Source organism: Elephantulus edwardii, unplaced genomic scaffold (assembly GCF_000299155.1).
Source record: "Elephantulus edwardii isolate Elephantulus edwardi_28Jun2011 unplaced genomic scaffold, EleEdw1.0 scaffold00082, whole genome shotgun sequence".
In the NCBI taxonomy this organism is placed as follows: Eukaryota; Metazoa; Chordata; class Mammalia; order Macroscelidea; family Macroscelididae; genus Elephantulus; species Elephantulus edwardii.
The window spans coordinates 6,980,463-6,998,226 of NW_006399832.1; the positions used below are offsets into that span (position 1 = coordinate 6,980,463).

The 17,764-nt window shown below is 38.6% G+C and overlaps 1 protein-coding gene across 1 annotated transcript in view; it reads left to right on the plus strand.

Annotated features, from left to right (window-relative positions):
• MSH3 (mutS homolog 3) overlaps nucleotides 1-17,764 on the plus strand; it is a 292,985-nt gene that overhangs the window by 256,063 nt on the left and 19,158 nt on the right. The window contains exon 21 of the mRNA XM_006889888.1: nucleotides 879-1,036. Coding sequence (XP_006889950.1) covers nucleotides 879-1,036 — 158 coding nt within the window. The remainder of the gene's footprint in view (nucleotides 1-878; nucleotides 1,037-17,764) is intronic.

The window sequence follows — 17,764 nt, forward strand, 5'->3', positions numbered from 1 at the left end:
TGTCAGAGGCAGTGAGATTGGCACAGGATAGAGCAGGGTTTAGGGCTGATGTACATAGGGTCGCTATGAGTCGCAAACAACTTGACGGCACATAACAACAACAACAATGTGAGTATGTTAGTAACAAATGCTGAGATGTAATCATGAATGTGACAAGCCAGTGTTGATACATGATAATATGATAACCACTATATTTTCACATCCTAGAAACTGCAATGCTATTGTCAACTTTAGCATTGCCACACGAATGAGATCAAACCTCTGATAAATACATCTTTTTATTAAACCTGTGTTGCGTGCTAGGTTTTGTACTGTGCTTTTGGAAACAAAATTAAATAAGAAAACTTACCGTCCATCAAGGAGCTCAAACTCTAGGAAATGAGATGAAGAAACGAATCATTACAATTCAGTTAGATCATGAAGTAGTAAAGAAATCTGTGTTTTTATTTACTCATTCACGTATTCATATTTATCCTCCCATCCTCCTGAAAGAAATTGAGAACATTTACATACAGAAAACTCAAGTAAACATAACGTAAATAAAAATGAAAGGAAGGAATCAAAATGGAGCGAGGACTGATGCTTAAATAAATATCTTTTACTGACTAAGAACGCTATGTTATAGATTGCAAGGTACTTGTTGTGTTTTCATATTTAATCCAGAAACAACTTTGTGCTGCTTAGAATTCACCTTTCTACAGTAACAATTTTCAAGTTTAAGACAAATAGATTCTCTTTTCCTTTGTGACGCTTACTGGTGACATATTTATATATGCCACGTGGCAAACTTGTTGGATACCTTCTCATTTATTAAATGCATTGTGTATATCACATAAAGGCCTGGTGTAATATGTGAAATTGCTGTTTAATTTTTTTAGGGGGATGCAGAGAGAGTAATGATAATTACCGGACCAAATATGGGAGGAAAGAGCTCCTACATAAAACAGGTTGCATTGATTACTATGATGGCTCAGATTGGCTCCTATGTCCCTGCAGAGGAAGCGACAGTTGGGATTGTGGATGGTATTTTTACAAGGTAAAAACATGAATTCCACTTGCATACATTTCTGAAAACAAATTAGAGACACATTTTTTACATTAATATTCTGTGTGTGTGTGTGTGTGTGAGAGAGAGAGAGAGAGAGAGAGAGAGAGAGAGAGAGAGAAAGTATATAGTGAGCTCTGGTGACTTAGAGGTAAGGAGGGCTTGGGCTGCCAACCCAAAGGCAGGCAGTTTGAAACCATTAGTTCCTCTATGGGAGATAAATGAGCATTCTTTTCCCTTGTGAGTTGCAGCTTCTGGAAACCATCTGGAGGGTCAGCTGTGAGTCAGTTCCAACTTGATGGTCCGTAACAATAACAACATGTGTATATATGAATAGATATGCTTTTAAAATATTTGCAGCATGAAAGTTTAAAGAAACAGTTTCATTGTGAATATTAATGTTGAGTCTTAGACTATCATTGTGTAGTTGTTTTCCAAGCATTATTGCATTATTGAACTTTTAGTTGAAACAAAACCTTATGTGGAAAATAAAAATTTAAACAGATAAAAGCAGAGTTGCTTTGTCTGAATTGGAAGTGAAAATCTTGGAGACTGCATTGCTAGGCCTTGTAGAGCATTGACTGAAAACTGTTCTATTCTCCTCACTTTACAAGTGAGAAAATCAGGCCGACCTGAAAAATGTTAGTTCAGTGTTTTTTTTATTATTCTTGTGGGAATTCTTTTTCCTCCTTCTAAGTCCATTACATGTAATTTTCTAGATTCTGAGCTTCAATATATTATCTTTTATTTTATGTAATAGCCTGGCTCACTACCTAAAATTTACAATTTAATCTATTTGAAGCATTCACATGTATAAGTTCTTAATTCATTTGCCTATTTGTGTAGTCAAGCTGTGTGTATAGAGTGATATATTATCTGGTTCATATTTGTATAATATTTGACTCTAGAATGATAACAGAATCCATGACTACTAATGTTGATAATAGATAATGCATGACTTCTATAACTTTGTTTTCCTTCCTAAGAGTGAAATGAACAAAGCAACCTGAAATCTGGTGGTTCTCTATCACTAACGAGATGTTAATCAAGTTTCCATGTATTTGTAAAACTATCTATGAAGAGAAATGGAAAGATTCTTTAATTTAAAAGTTATCATTTTATATTTGTAGGATAGATGAGTATTTTGGTAAAACAATGGAGAGTGACAAATTTAATACAGATAAAGTGGGAAAGAAGCAGAAAAACAATGAAGAACAAAATACTGGATTATATATTTGGAGGATAATCTTTTATCAGTTAGAGCAAAGTATCAGTTAGCATGTTTTCAGAAACAAATACTTCAAATGTTGTAGTTATGTGCCTTCAAGTCGCCTGCAACTCATAGCAGCCCTATGTATAGCAGCTCTGAATCCTGCCCTGTCCTGAGCCAGTCACTCTGACTCAGACACACCTACCCACATTGCCACAGTTACTGTATCAATCCATCTCTTCCCAGATCTTCTTCTCCTGCACTGTCCCTCCACCCTTCCACACCCATGTTAAAAAAACATATTTACACATAAAATTTACACAACACATTTATGATTATAACATATGAGGGGATTTCATAGTTGAAAAAAAAGATCATATAACATGTGCATTATTTGTGCAAACCTACAGTATAAAATAAAGGAAAAGTATTTTTTTGTCTTAGAATTTTGAGATACATATCTGTTTTTCATCTTTCATTGGCTCTATAAAAACTTTCACTTTTCCTACATGGTTGCAGGGTGGTGGCTACAACTTCAGACATCACATTCATATTACATGAGAGAAAGGAGGGGAAAAAAAAACTCTTGCAGCTTCTCTCCCTAGAAAGCTACTGGGACTATAAAACTATAAAACAGACACCAATCCTGTTTGGATAAAAATTATTAATTAGAGAAGCTCACTAACCAACCTTACCTGCAGGGAAATGTAAAATTGCAACTATGACCTATCTACAAGTGATACATGAGATTCTGTGGCAGCCTGTGATATGAGGATATGACCTGCTCAGGAAAATCAGGGGAAGACTTCTTTTAAAAAAATCACTCTTAAGTTCCTTTCTGAAGAGGAATTAACTTGTCAAAAAAAAAGTAAGGACATTTCAGCAGGATGTTCAGTAGTTCTTTAGCAAAAAGAAACATAGTCAGATGACTAATAGTTAATCTGTATAATATTTTAATTATTAAATGATATATAACTTAATTGTAGATGTTGTTGTTGTTATTGTTATGTGCTGTCGAGTCGCTCGCGACCCTATGTTCAACAGCCCTAAACTCTGCTCTGTCCTGTGCCAATTGCACTGTCTTTGATAACACCCATCTCGATTACCCCAGTCACTGAATCAATCCACCTCATAGAAGGCCTTCCCCTCCTGCGCTTTCCTTTCACCCTACAAATCATGATGTCCCTCTCCTTACAACATGTCCAAAGTATGTTAGACGGAGCCTCAGAATCCTTGCCTCCGAGGAGCCGCCCGGTTTGACCCTTTCCAGGATGAGTCTGTTTGCTTTCCTAGCAGCCCATGCACGGTACCCTCAGTACTCTTCTCAAGCACCACAGATTAAAGGCATCAATTCTGAGAACTGTACAGTAAATAAGGATGACAGAAAAAGAATTGATGTCTTTGACTTGTGGTGGTGGAGAAGAGTACTGAATATCTTATGGACTGCCAAAATAACAAATACATCTTGGAGAAGATGCAGCCAGAGTGCTCCTTGGAGGCAAAGAAAAGATAGCTTCATCTCACATGCTTTGGGAATATTTCTGGGAGAGATTATTCTGTGGAGAGGGACACCATGCTTGGAAAGGTAGAGAGGGTAGGTAGGCAGAAGAGAGGAAGACCTCCAACCAGGTGCATTGACACAGTGACTACTGCAATGGGCTCAAGCGTGTCAGAAAATGTGAGGATGGCATAAGATACGACAAGGTTTAGATCTGTTGTTCATAGGGTCACACTATCTGTGACCACTCAACTTGCTGGCACCTAACAACAACAAAAATAATACCACAGAACTCGGAAAATAATTAAATTTCTGTGTAAATTTTGAGGTTATTGTGGATCATGTAAGTCTAGGTAGCGTTCTTTTTCTCATTGCCATTAGGTGGGAACTGACTCATAGCTGACCCTCTAGTGCATTTCTGAGGCTCCAGAACACACGAATGGGGTTAGGAGATATTGCCCATTTTTCTTCTGTGGAGCCTCTAGTGTTTTTGAACTGCCAGAGATACACTACCTTTGGGGTGGCAGTGCAAATCCTTTAAGACTATACCACCAGAGTTCTGGAAGTTAAGTTCTAGGAAAAAGAAATTACAGTTAATATAGAAGTAATGAACGTGAAAGTAAAGATCCTGGGGCATGGAGATTAGTCTCTATGTGGCAACATTTAATGAACTTCTTCTATGAAGGTAAGGCGTAGTGTAGATTTTATGAAAATTCAAATGAAGCTTGATATTTCAAGAACCAATCTTAACAGTTTAGAATCATGGAAGTTTTGTTAACTAGATTAGTGGAAATAGAATAACCAGAGCACATATAATGAGAATGTTCTTTGTGTAAATGTATTTAATGCTTGGACTTGCCTTGACGGCACCTATCAATAACGGCAATGTCTGTGAACAACTTGTATAGAGTTTGTTGATTGAGAACTTAGACTATTGTGTAAACTTCTGCTCAAAACATATGTATGTATTCTATTTTCCAAGCTACAGCTTGTGGTGGTGGTGGTGGTGGTTATGTGCTGTCAAGTCAGAAATGACTCATAGCTGATCTTCTGCCGGGTTTTCAAAGGTTTCCCTTCTCCCATGGAGCATCTGGTGGTCTCAGACCACTGCCTTTGGCATTACAACGCAGCTTCTTGCCAGTAGACCACCAACCCTAAAATCAACATTTTCAGAGTTCTTGCTAAATTTACTGTCTCATACTTAGGAATCATTACTGTATGACTTGTAATCTTAGTCTTTTTAATTGTCCTGTATAAAAAATATTGTTATTCTAATTAACTTTAAACAACTTTTTATAATCAATGAAAAAGAGATATTAACACAATAAGATATTTGCGTAATGTTTAACTTCAAACTTTGTTTTTAAGTTGTTTTAATATTAATCAACTGATATTTAAGGTAAGAGGTTGAAAATAACATATTCTACAAAAATATTCCCTAACATGTGCCAGACAGTGTGCCCTGTTGCTGTTAGGTGCCATCAAGTCGAGTACGACTCCTCGCAACCCTATGAACAACAGATCTGAATCCTGTGCTATCCTGTGCCCTCCTCACACTTCTGGGCACGCGCTAGCCCAGTGCAGCAGCCCCGTGCAACTCATGCTTCTGGCTGAGGCTCTGCTTCACCGACCCTCACCTTTCCAAGCATGATGTCCCTCTCCATGGAGTGTTTTCTAAGAAGTGTAAATTAATTTGGTGGAAAGGTATAAACAGGTGACCTTTAGCATGTTCTTCAGGATGTCAGAATTTCACTTGAATAAGAAACAGATGGCTTTATCCTTAGGCAGAGTTTTGGCACACACACTGCGTTGGCTCTAAGTGTTTTATCAGTATATTGTGATATATGCACTCATTGATAATTGTTTCTAGATGTATATTTCTAAGGATCATTAGCATCTCTGAGTGTGTCACTGAGATAAGATCTGTTGTTTATTATCCTGGCAAGTAATACTTAAATCTCATTCAGTTTTTTTAGACTCTGTAATTAAATTTTAGGAAAGGGATGAATTGTTTGAATAATTGTCTAGTTACAAAGTGGCTTGGGAGAAAAAAACCACAACAAACCCAACCTCGGTCTCTTCTCAGGGTAATTTAGTTCCACTTATGTCAGTGGAGAAGCTCTGGTGGTGTCTGGTGTGTTACATGTAGTGATGCTAACCTAAAGGTCAGTGCTTTGAATCTGTCTGGGGCTTCTAAAAGATGTATAGCCTTGAAGGGACCCTACGAGTTGAAACTGACTGGACAACAATGAGTTGGAGTATTCTTTTATATGAATTAAATGTTACTACAGAGAGAGATTGCATGAAGTCATTCCCACTGAGCATTTTCATGCAGTACTCCTATGGGAACTCTCTCCTAGGGCAGCCAGATTCAGGGAGTGCCGTGCACTCAGAACAGCACTGTTGTGTTCAGTCTGCAGGCAAGTTGGAAGGTTAATAAGCATCCAGGTGCTTTCAGATGTTTGCTTTGGGCCATGTAGATAACGGATTTGTTTGTCCAGTTTCCCTTAACTCGGCAAAGACTTCCTGAGCACCCACTGTGTGTGGAGTATTTATACTCTGTATTAAAATGCGTTCTCATGAGCGGAAAGAAAGCATCTTGAATCAAGTGTGCATCTTTAAATTGGTAATGAATTCCAGCATCAAAAAACCACCCTGTAAGAGGCATTTTGCTAGATGAATATGTTGTTATTATTTTATTGGCATCTGAAACCTTGCCTTGTAAATGTCTCTGTGGTTTGTTTAGCTCTTCTGGAGCCCTGGCAGCACAGCATTTAAGCACTTGGCTTCTAACCAAAAGGTCAATGGATCAAATCTACCAGCTGCTCAGAAAGAGAAAGAGAAGAGAGTTTGCTTCTGTGAAGCTTTCAGCCTTGGAAAAACTCACAGGGCAGTTTTCTTCAGCCCTGTATGGTTGATATGAGTTGGAATCTAGTTGTCAGCAATATTTTTTATTTGTTTTCTAAAGCTGTGTCTAGCAAAATTGAGGTCTTGTCTCATCTTTTTTTATTGGAAATAGTGATATGAATTTAATACCAGAGGGTTTGATTTGGTTTGCTTTGGAATACAAATCCCAGGCCTTGCCCTGTAGTTACATGGCAATAGGCTTGGTAAAGCGACCCTTGAGCTCTATTTTTAAGAACATTACTAAGTGACTTTGAAGCATGTCCAGATTTAGGAACTGTTGATTCAAGTTCAGCTCTATGAAAAAAGAAACCGAGTGGCAAGGATGTTTTGAAGTTGCAATAAAATGTAATCTTATTTTTGTGTTGAGTTTCCTTCCATAGTTAATCACTTTTTTTTTCTTTATGACTCTCCAGACACACACACATCCTTCTCTCTTGTCTCTCTTTGTCTTTCTCTTTTGCATTGTCATCACAACTGAAATATATCTATAATCTGTGCCTCTCACAAGTTTTTAGAGGTTGTAAAGTCACATGAGAGGACATTGCCCCCCTATCTCCAGTGGAACAGCTAATAGGTTTGAACTGCCTGCCTTTGCATTGCCATCAAAACTCCTTAAACCTCAGGCCACTAGAATTTCTATTAAAGACGTTGTTGTTGTTGTTGTTGTTGTTGTTGTTGTGTGCCAGTGAGTAGGAACCCACCCATAGCTGACCTTCCAGTGGGTTTTCAGAGGCAGTAAATTTCACAGGAGTAGACTGCCCAGCTTTCTCCTGCCAAGCAGCTGGGGGATTCGAACTGCAAGCTTTTGAGATTGCAGTGCAGATTCTTACCGCTAGGCCACCAGAACTCCCTAGTAATGACTTTAGGTCTGATTAATCTTATCTGTCTTTTGCTGAAGGAGCTCTGATGGTATAGTGCCTAAAATACAGGACTGCTAACCAGACAGAGGGTTGTCAGACAGGCCAGATACTCTAGCTGCTCTATAAAAGAAAGAGAAACAGTCCTTTCCCCATTTACAGCCTCAGAAATGATGGGGAGGGAATTGTTAGGGTTGGAATCAGCTTCCTAACAGTGGGTTTTTCTCAGATGCACTTAAGGGTATTGAAGGACAGACATTTGCCTTGTAAATTATTTTTCCTTTAAATTCTTGGGGATTTCTCAGCATAGTGGACTACTTAGTGTCCTAGGCAGTGATTTGTCCAGTCAGCACGTGAAGGGCATTTTGATGTGAAGATACTTGTGTCCTTTTTAAGTAACTTGCAGGTGCTTTGTGGACCATCCTGGTCAACAATGCCTCCACTATGAGCCAGTACAACTATAGCCTTTTTCCTATATCACTGTCTTAATTTTCAGTGTTTCCATTGGAACTCAAGGATTGCTACAGTAGGTTTTTAGTTATATTTGTAGACCATTGTTATAACTTTTCTATATTGACATTAAATACTGTATTGTAATCTGAATGCAGCTATTATTATAAATAATTACACTAAAGAACTGTTACCCTGTTAGAATAATGACATAAATGCTAATAAGATACTATGATTCTGCCTTTGGTAAAAGTAGCTTTTTATTTAACCTGGTGCTAGTCTGCTGTGTCTTAATACAAAGATAAAATACTTTGTAGTGTGCTGAAATGTATGATTACACAATGCTTGTTCATTGTGCATAACTTTGTTGACTGTTGAAAATTTAAAAAATGACTATAGATGACTATATATTAAGGTACACACTCAGAGGTAGTATTTTTCTAGTTTCATTCTGAATTATTTACTGTGTATATTGAACACAGATACTTAGATTTCCAACTTCACAATTTTAATGTCCTTTAAATCCTACATCATAACTGCATGTCTTTTAAGGCAAATTGGCAATCAAGAGACCCTTTAAAGTGCTAAACATTTGTATATGAACTTCATGTATATGAAGGTTGGAAAAGGAATAAGACCAAAGAAGAATCAATACCATTGAAGGGTGGTGTTGCAGAGTATTAAATGCACTGTGATCTCCCAACAAACCAAGCAAATCTGTCTTGGAAGAAGGGAAAGCATTATGTTCCTTAGAAGAAAAGATCATCTCACATACTTTGGGCAGGTCATCAAGAGGAGCCCAGTCCTTGGAAAAGGACTTCCAGTTACGATTGGTAAAGTAGAGACTCAGAGAGAGAAGACCTTTGAAGAGATGGGTTGACACAGTGACTGTTAGCGTGGTCTTTACTATGAGTCAATATCATTTCAGTCAGGCAGCAGAGACTTCACTCTGAGTGGAGTTCTACGGATCAGTCTCCACATTAATTTCTCAGATTCTAGCATCATAGCACGAGCAAGGTTTCAGGGTTTGTTCATTACAAAAACAGAATCCCCAAGGTCTTGCATTCCAAAATAGCCTCTGTTCAGATGCTGGCATTCTCTAAACTGACTGCGGGCCAGTTGTTCCACAAGTTCTCTTCCACCAGAATCCAGGGGTACACTCTGCATGCTCTCCCCTAAGCTGCTTACTAAGCTATTGTTTGATCTGAAGGTGACTCCAGGGAGCCGGTTAGATTAAAAAGAACAATTTGAGTGTGAATGACCTGCATGGGTCACCCGTAATCCATGAACCCAGACATCTGGATTCCAGGATAATTAATTTTTCAGTCTCAGCAGCTAGACTACGTTGTTACTTAGGAAAATATTTTCCTTTTGTAATATTTCTGTAATAATACTAAAGAAATATGCTTAGATGCCTACTCTAGACAGAATTCTAGAAACTATTTAGCAAAGTGAAATTGATAGAATTATCTTTAGTTATGAAAAAAGCAAAATTGGCTTGGTAAGGAAACTCTGCATGGTTCAAAATCGAGAGGGATGGGTCTTATCTCCATATTTTTTCAATCTATATGCGGAACAGATTATCTGGGAGGCTGGGCTCTATGAGGAGAAATGTGGCATCAGGACTGGATGTAGACTCATCAACAGTCTGCGTTACGCAGCTGACACAGCCCTGTTTGCTGAAACTGAGGAGGACCTGAAGCACTTGCTGCAGAAGGTCAAAGACTTCAGCCTTTAATATGGATTAAAGCTCAACATCAAGAAAACAAAGATTCTCACCACTGGGCTGATTGGCAGCATCAGTATGGATGGTGAAAAGATTGAGACCGATAACAGCTTCCATTTGCTTGGCTCTACAGTTAACACTCTTGGTACCAGCAGCCAGGAAATGAAAAGACTAATTGCATTGGGAAAGTCAGCTCTCAGAGGCCTCTCCAAAGTACTAAGAGCAACGATGTCAATTTGGAGACCAAGTTGCACCTGACACAGGCCATCGTGTTTGCAATTACTTGCTATGCATCAGAAAGCAGGACAATGACTAGGGATGATAAAAGGAGAGTTGATGCATTTGAGCTTTGGTGCTGGAAAAGAGTATTGAACATACCATGAACAACTGCTAGGAGAACAAAGAAAGAAGTTCATCCTAGAGAGGGTGAAGCCAGAGTGCTCCTTGGAGGCAAGGATTCTGAAGCCTCATCTGACATACTTTGGACATGTTGCAAGGCAGCATCATTCCTTAGAGAGGGACGTCATGCTTGGGAGGGTGGAGGGAAAGCACAGGAGAGGAAGACCCTCGAAGAGATGGATTGATTCAGTCACTGGAATAATGGGAATAGGTGTGTCAGAGACAGTAAGATTGGTGAGGGATAGAGCCAGGTGTAGGGCTATTGTAAACAGGGTTGTTATGAGTCACAGGAGACTTGATTGCACATAACAACAAGAACAATGTAAAATTATTTTTGTAATGTAAAATTTTTTTACATTAAAAGAATTTATTTTTCGTCATTAAAAATTCTCCTATTAAAAGCACTAAAGGTATGTGAAACAATTCTAGTGTGATACAAATAATCATTACCTCTATTTGAAAATTTTAATATTTGCATACTTATTATTTATTATCAAATATGAAAAATCATTTTCTTTTAATAAGGGTAGTATTTCTCTTTCAATCAGTGTTTTCTGTGCATAAAGATAAGAGAGTATGATGTCCGAGCCTCACCCTATTTACTTATAATTATAAAATATCAGGAATATAATCTCAAAATAATCAAGAAGAAAAATTATTATTGAAAGAAAAAAATTCTTGGTCAGATTTTCATGAAAATGTATCCACTTCAGAGGCTGGCTAAAAAAAGTAATAATTTTTCTCCATTAATGCTTTATTAAGCTTTGTTGACCTATATAAAGGTCATAAGCAAAGAGGGAGTAGGGGGATTAGAGAGATTAGTCCGCTGCCACTCCTAAAAATATCAGAGCGATTTTTTTTCTTAATCACATAACTGTAACCTTCTGCCTATTTAGAACAAAATAACTTGAAAATGATACCTAAAGAGTATGTTCTTTATTTTTATTACTTTGAATGTAAATGTGCAGTGATGATAATGACAATGCTAGAATTCCTTCAATATAAAAATATTTCAATATTTGGAATATTTCACACAATAATTATGCATTAATATGTTTTGTAAATAATGATCAATTTAATGAAAATAGAAACCTTTTTTTGGTATATATTTATACCCTGCATTGCTGTCATTTTAGGCAATTACGGGGATAGACAATGTAACTTAACAGTAAGGGAAGCTGGCATCTAACAGTGCTGGGACTAAGAGAAATTATAGAAACACAGGTTAAAAGGAGAGCTGCTGCTGTTAAAAACAAAACACAACACCAAAACTTGCAGCTGTTAAGTTGATCCCAATTCGCAGCTATTTTTTAGGACTGAGTGTAGGGCTTCTAAGACAGAAAGTCTTTGCAGAAGCTGATGCGTCATCCTTCTCCCACAGAGAACCTGGTGAAGTCCAGCTGTTAACCTTAGAATCCCAGTAATCAATGCACCGCGCCACCAGTTCTCCTTGTTTATTGTGAAAAAGTCCTGTTTGGTTGTTATCTAGTAACAAAGGTGAAAAGAAAAAATGTATTTCTAAAATTCTGTGAGAATTTCTAAATTCTATGAGAATCATAAAGATAAAGAGAATCATATAAAATTATTGTATGACTGTAATTTATAGGAGAGCAAGGGGGGAAGACTCCCCATTTTTAAAAAGAAGTCAAAAGCAAATTTATTTTCTATAATCAATTTCTGTGGTTAGAGTGCATACTTCCTTTCCCCCAATAGCCTTCTGACTGGATAATGAACCAGGTTTTCATTAATTCTGCGAGGCTAATTGGTACTCCATAATCAGGTATTGAATAAACCATGGATTGCTAAGAGAACAAAAAATTTATCCTGGAGAGGGTGAAAGCAGGCTGCTCACTTAGACACAAGGCTTGAAACTTTGTCTGATATACTTTGGACATGTTGCAAGGAGGAATCAGTCCTTGGAGAGGGACGTCATGCTTGGGAGGGTGGAGGGACGGTGCAGGAGGGGAAGGCCCTCTAGGAAGTGATTGAATGACTGGGGTAATGGATGGTTGAAGTGACAGCGTAAAGGAGAAAGACCCTGGATGAGATGGATTGACTCAGTGACTGGAGTAATGGATTGTAGGTGTATCAGAGTCTACGTAGGGCAGCTTAGAGCCGTTGCACATAGGATTGTTATGAGTCACAAGTGACTCAACAGCACATAGCAACAACAATAATCAGATACTATAGAAATGTAGAATAGTATTGAAAAAATGTTGTCTCCTAATGCCATGGTTTTCAAAGTGTCCTATAGGGCAGTTAAGTCCACAGGTCCCCTGTAGATAGTTGTGCTTGTTATGTGCTGTTGAGTCCGCTTGACTCCTCGAGACCTTGTGAACACCACATTGGCATTTTGCTATATGCCGCACCATCCCCGTGATCTCTGCCACGCTCAGCCATTACCATCGCTGTGGGAAGAGGCCTGTTCATGTTGTCTTTATGACCAGAGCATTATTCTCATCTCCTTATTGACCCTCCTTTTTCTACACATTTTCTCTTAGTTCTTATTTTGACAATTTTAATTTTAATTCAAAACATTCACAAAATTGTTTTCTCTTGAGTGAATTTGGTTGGGTAAGCTGTTTTATAGCCCTCAGAAGAAATAATCAACATGTATGGAACATTTTATGTACAAGATGCTCTGCTTGACATTTGAGGTGAATACAAAGGTAAACCAGTCAGGCCTGCTCTCAAATAGCATTTATTTCTAGGAAGAAGATAAAGAAAAACCACTTTTGACAAATTCCAAGTTAGGGGTCAGGGACAAGGCTTTTAAAGTCAGCAGAAAGGAAAGGCGTAAAGATTATTCCAGAAAAACACAGGACAATAAATACATGCCATCAAATCTCTGACTATATTAAAGGCCACTAAATTTATATATACTTTAAAATGATGACTTTTAGATTATTTTAATTATATTGGAATAAAGCTGTTACACATTGTATGCAACATGTGTCACATGGCAATTATAAAGATTCCTGGGGCATTACAGAAAGAGTTGAAACTGGAGAAAGGTTTGGGTCTAGAACACACAGAAGGCCCTAAAAACCATGCTAAGAATTGTGGGCTTTATTCTCTGGGCGTTGTTGTTGTTGTTAGGTGTCATCAAGTCAAGTCTAACTCATAGCGACCTTATGAACAACAGACCTGGACCCTGCCCTGTCGTGCGCTATCCTTTTCATCTCTTGACACACTATAGAGCCCATTGTTGAGGTCACTGTGTCAGTCTATCTGATTGGTAGTCGTGATCTCCTTTGCTGGCCTTCCGTCTTTTCAAACTTGATGTCCCTTCCCAAGGAACAGCCTTGCCTGCCTCCCCTTGTTACATGTCCAGAGAATCAGATGAAATTTTACCATCTTTGTCTCCAGGGAGTACCCAGATGCACTTTCTCCAAGACAGATCATTATATCGCTCCAGTCAGTTCACCAGCAGCTGTCCTTCACATTTCCTGGCATAGACTGATGAGCACATCCAGGGCTGCATCTCTTAGTTGACACATGGCAGTTGGTATTCCATTGATTCCTGCAGCCTTATTTTTGTCAGTCCCTTCAGTGCCACTTGAACTTCATCCTTCATTACCATCGACTCTTACTTGTCTGGTACTTCCTGGAATGTAAGCCTGACAATCAGTATGATTCAACTGATTTTAATATATGAATCTGCTAGTAAGCCGAAAGATGGGATAGCCGAGTAGAAAGAAAAGTTAAGTAACTGGAATAACTCAGACCAAAGCATTTAAGAGAGTGAAACAACAGTGAGCCTAAAAAATATTGAAGATCAAGGGAGGACTAAAAAAACAGAAAATCTCCAAATTTATTGTTTTTCATATTTATAGGGTAAGGTTACAGTATTAGTTCTCTGGGTTGTATAACAAATTGTAGCATACTCAGCGACTTAGGAAAATACACGTATTATATAACATCTTCTGTGGATCCCTAACCCAGGCACAGTTTAAGGACAACCAAAGCTGTAATTATCGTGTTGGTCCGACAGAGTACTCACCTGAAAGTGAACTAGGTATGGATCTGCTTCCATGCTCACTGAGGTGGTTAGCAGAATTCAGACCTGGGCTGCAAGACGAAGGTCCTAGACTTCTTGAGGGCTGTCAGCTAGGGGTCATTCTTAAGCTTTAGAAGGTGCCGAGAGGTCTGTATTAATTGACAAATGAAATTGATGTGAATTTCATGAACATCTTAGGAATAGGTTTGAGACATTGAACTTGAATGATCAAAGACTAGATGAGTTGTGGGATGATATCCATTATATCATCCATGAAGAAAGCCAAAGGTCATTACAAAAATAGAGCAGAAAGAACAAACTGAAATGGATGTCAGAAGAGACTCTAAAAATTGTCCTGTTGTGTTGAGAAGCCAAAACAAAGGGAAAACATGCTGAAGTAAAAGATCTGAACAGATTATTTTAAAGGGCAGCTCGAGAGGACAAAGGAAAGTATTATAATGGAATGTGCAAAGAACTGGAATTGGAGAATAAAAGGGGGAAACTCACTTTGCCTTTCTAAAGCTGAGAGACCTGAAAAGCAAATTTAAGCCTTGTGTCACAGTATTGAAAGATGCTGTGGACAATATATTGAATGACCCAGAAAGCAGCAAAAGAAGATGGCGGGAATACACAGAATCACTGTAACAAAAAGAACTGATAGACGCAAACATTTCAGAAAGTACCATATGAACAGGATCCAATTGTAATGAGGAAGGAAGTGGAAGTTGCACTGAAGGCATGGGCAAAAAGTTGGGATAGGATTGAAACAATTGACTGGTTTCAGTTAACAGATGCCACCTGGGATGCACTCACCAGTCTATGTCATGAAATTTGAAAAACAGCTGTGAGGCCTGCAGATTGGAAAAGGTCATATTCTCATTCCCAAGAAAGGTGATCCAATAGAATATGGAAACTATTGAATAATATCATTAATATCACATGCAAGCAAAATATACTTCATCATTCAGAAATGGCCTGCCAGAAGTTCAGGTAGGATTTAGAAGAGGCTGCCGCACCAGTGATATCATTGTTGGTGTCAGATGGATCCTGGCTGAAAGTAAAGAATACTAGAAGAATGTCTATTTTTGCTTGATTGACTATGCAAAGGCATTTGACTTTGTCGGTCATGACAAGGTGTGATTGAGAAGAATGAGAGTCCCAGAGCTTTGAATTGTGCTTATATGGAAGCTATACCTGGACCAGGAGGCTGTTGTTAGAATAGAGCAGGAGAACACTGCATAGTTTAAAATTAAGAAAGGAGTGTGTCAGAATTGTATTCTCTTTCCACAATTATTCAGTCTGTATGCTGAGGAAATTACCTAGGAACCTGGACTCTATGAAGAGGAATGTGGCATAAGGATCAGAGGGAGGAGACTCATCAGTAACCTGCATTGTGCAGATGACACAACCTTGCTTCCTGAAAGTGAGGAGGACTTGAAGCACTTTTTTCAAAAGAACAAGGAATGCAGCCTTTGTTATGGATTGCATCTCAATGTCAAGAAAACAAAGATAGGCAATATCATGATGGATGGAAAAGAGATTGAAGCTGTCAACAACTTCATTTTGCTTGGATCTACATTTGGTACCAGGAGTCAGGAAATAAAGAGATGTATTCCACTGGGAAAAGTCTCTATGTAGGGATCTCTCCAGATTATTGAGCAGTAATGACGTTAGTTTGAGGACTAAGATGTGTCTGATTCAGGCCATGGTCTTTCCAATCACTTGCTATGCATCTGGACAATGAGTAAGGATGACAGAAGAATTGACGCCTTTGAGCTGTGATGTTGGAGAAGAGCACTCAACATCCCATGGATAGCCGAAAGAACAAACAAACATGTCTTGGAGAGGGTGCAGCCAGAGTGCTCTTTGGAGGCAAGAATGTTGATCGTTCACCTCACATACTCAGGCATGTTTCTAGTAAGGGCTATTCCTTGGAGAGGGAAGTGATGCTAGGAAGGGTAAAGGATCATTGTAGGAGAGGAAGACCCTCGACCATGTGGATGGATATGGTGACTGCCACAATGGGCTCTAGTGTGTCAGGAAGTGTGAAGATGGCACAGGATAGAACAGGGTTCAGATCTGTTGTTCATAGTGTCGCTATGAGTTGTACTCAACTTGACAGTGCCTAACAACAATGATACACTTATGATTTCTATTGTTGTTGTTGTTATTATGTGCATCATATCACTTGTGACCCATAGCGACCCTATGTACAAGAGCTGTGAACCCTACTCTATCTTGAGCTAACCTTACTGTCTCCAACACACCTAACCTCATTACTCCAGTCACTGAGCGAATCCATCTCATCGAGGGTCTTCCCCTTCTCTGCTGCCCCTCCACCTGCCCAAGCATAAATTTCTCCTCCAAGGACTTGTCCTTCCTTGCAACAAGCCCAAAGTATGTCAGATGGAGCTTCAGAATCCTTGCCTTCAAGGAGCAGCCTAGTTTCACCCTCTCTAGGATGAACTTGTTTGTTTTCTTAGCCGTCCATGGTATGTATACTCAATACTCTTCTCCAGCACCACAGCTCAAAGACATCAATCATCTTTCTATCATCCCTAATCTATCTGATCCATAACAAGTAATTTCAAAGACTATGGCCTGGACCCAGAGCACCTTAGTCTGGCATTGTTGCTGTTCAGTACTTTGGTGAGGTCTCTGATAGCAGACATTCCAATGCAATTCATCTTCTGATACTGAGTATCAGTACTGCTGGTACTAAGAGTATTGATTGTGGAGCCAAGCAAACTAAAGCTGTTTACAATCTCAATCTCTTCATCATCCATCATGATGCTGCTAATCGGCCCAGTGGTGAGAATCTTTGTTTTCTTGATGCTGAGCTTCAATCCATATTTGAAGGTCTATATTTAGTCTAAATATTAAATGTTAGATGCCATCACATCAGTTATCCCTCATACTCTCATACAGGACAGAACAAAACTCTACTTGTCCTGAACCATCCTCACAATTAATGCTTTTTTTGAGGCCATTGTTCAGCCACAATGTCACTCTATCTCAGTAAGTACCTTTCTATCTTTTGCTAACCTACTTTTTCCAACAGCAATGAGTTTCTGTTTGTTGAATACTTTACTAAAGATGTTTTCCTTCTTCCAAGATTATCTTTCAAGGATTGGTTCCTCCAATAACACTTCCAAAGTACATAAGACAGACTCTTGCCAGCCTTGTTTCTGTGGAACATTCTGGATGTACTTTCTCCTAGACAGATTTGATCATTCTTCTGGCTGTCCATGAATATATTCTGTATTTTTCACAGATAAAATTCAGAGGCATCAATTCTTTGGTCTTCCTTATTCATTTTCCAGATTTTCCATGTACATTGTTGTTGTTGTGTGCCATCCAAACAGAACCAACTCACAGCTGACCCTCCAGCAGGTTTTCAGAGGCTGTAAATCACACAAGAGGATATTGCCCATCTTTCTCCCACTGTTCTTCCTGCTGGTGGATTCAGACCATGTGCATTTTCCTTGGCAGCGCAGCTCCTTACCACTGAGCCACCATAACTCCCTGAACCTTAGTCTTTAAAATTGTATCTTTGCTTTTTAACATTTTTTAAAAGTCCTTTTGCAGCAGATTTGCCCAATGCAGTACTTACTGATTAATATTTTTATGAGCATTAATTGTGTATCCAAATAAAGTGAAATCCTTGACAAC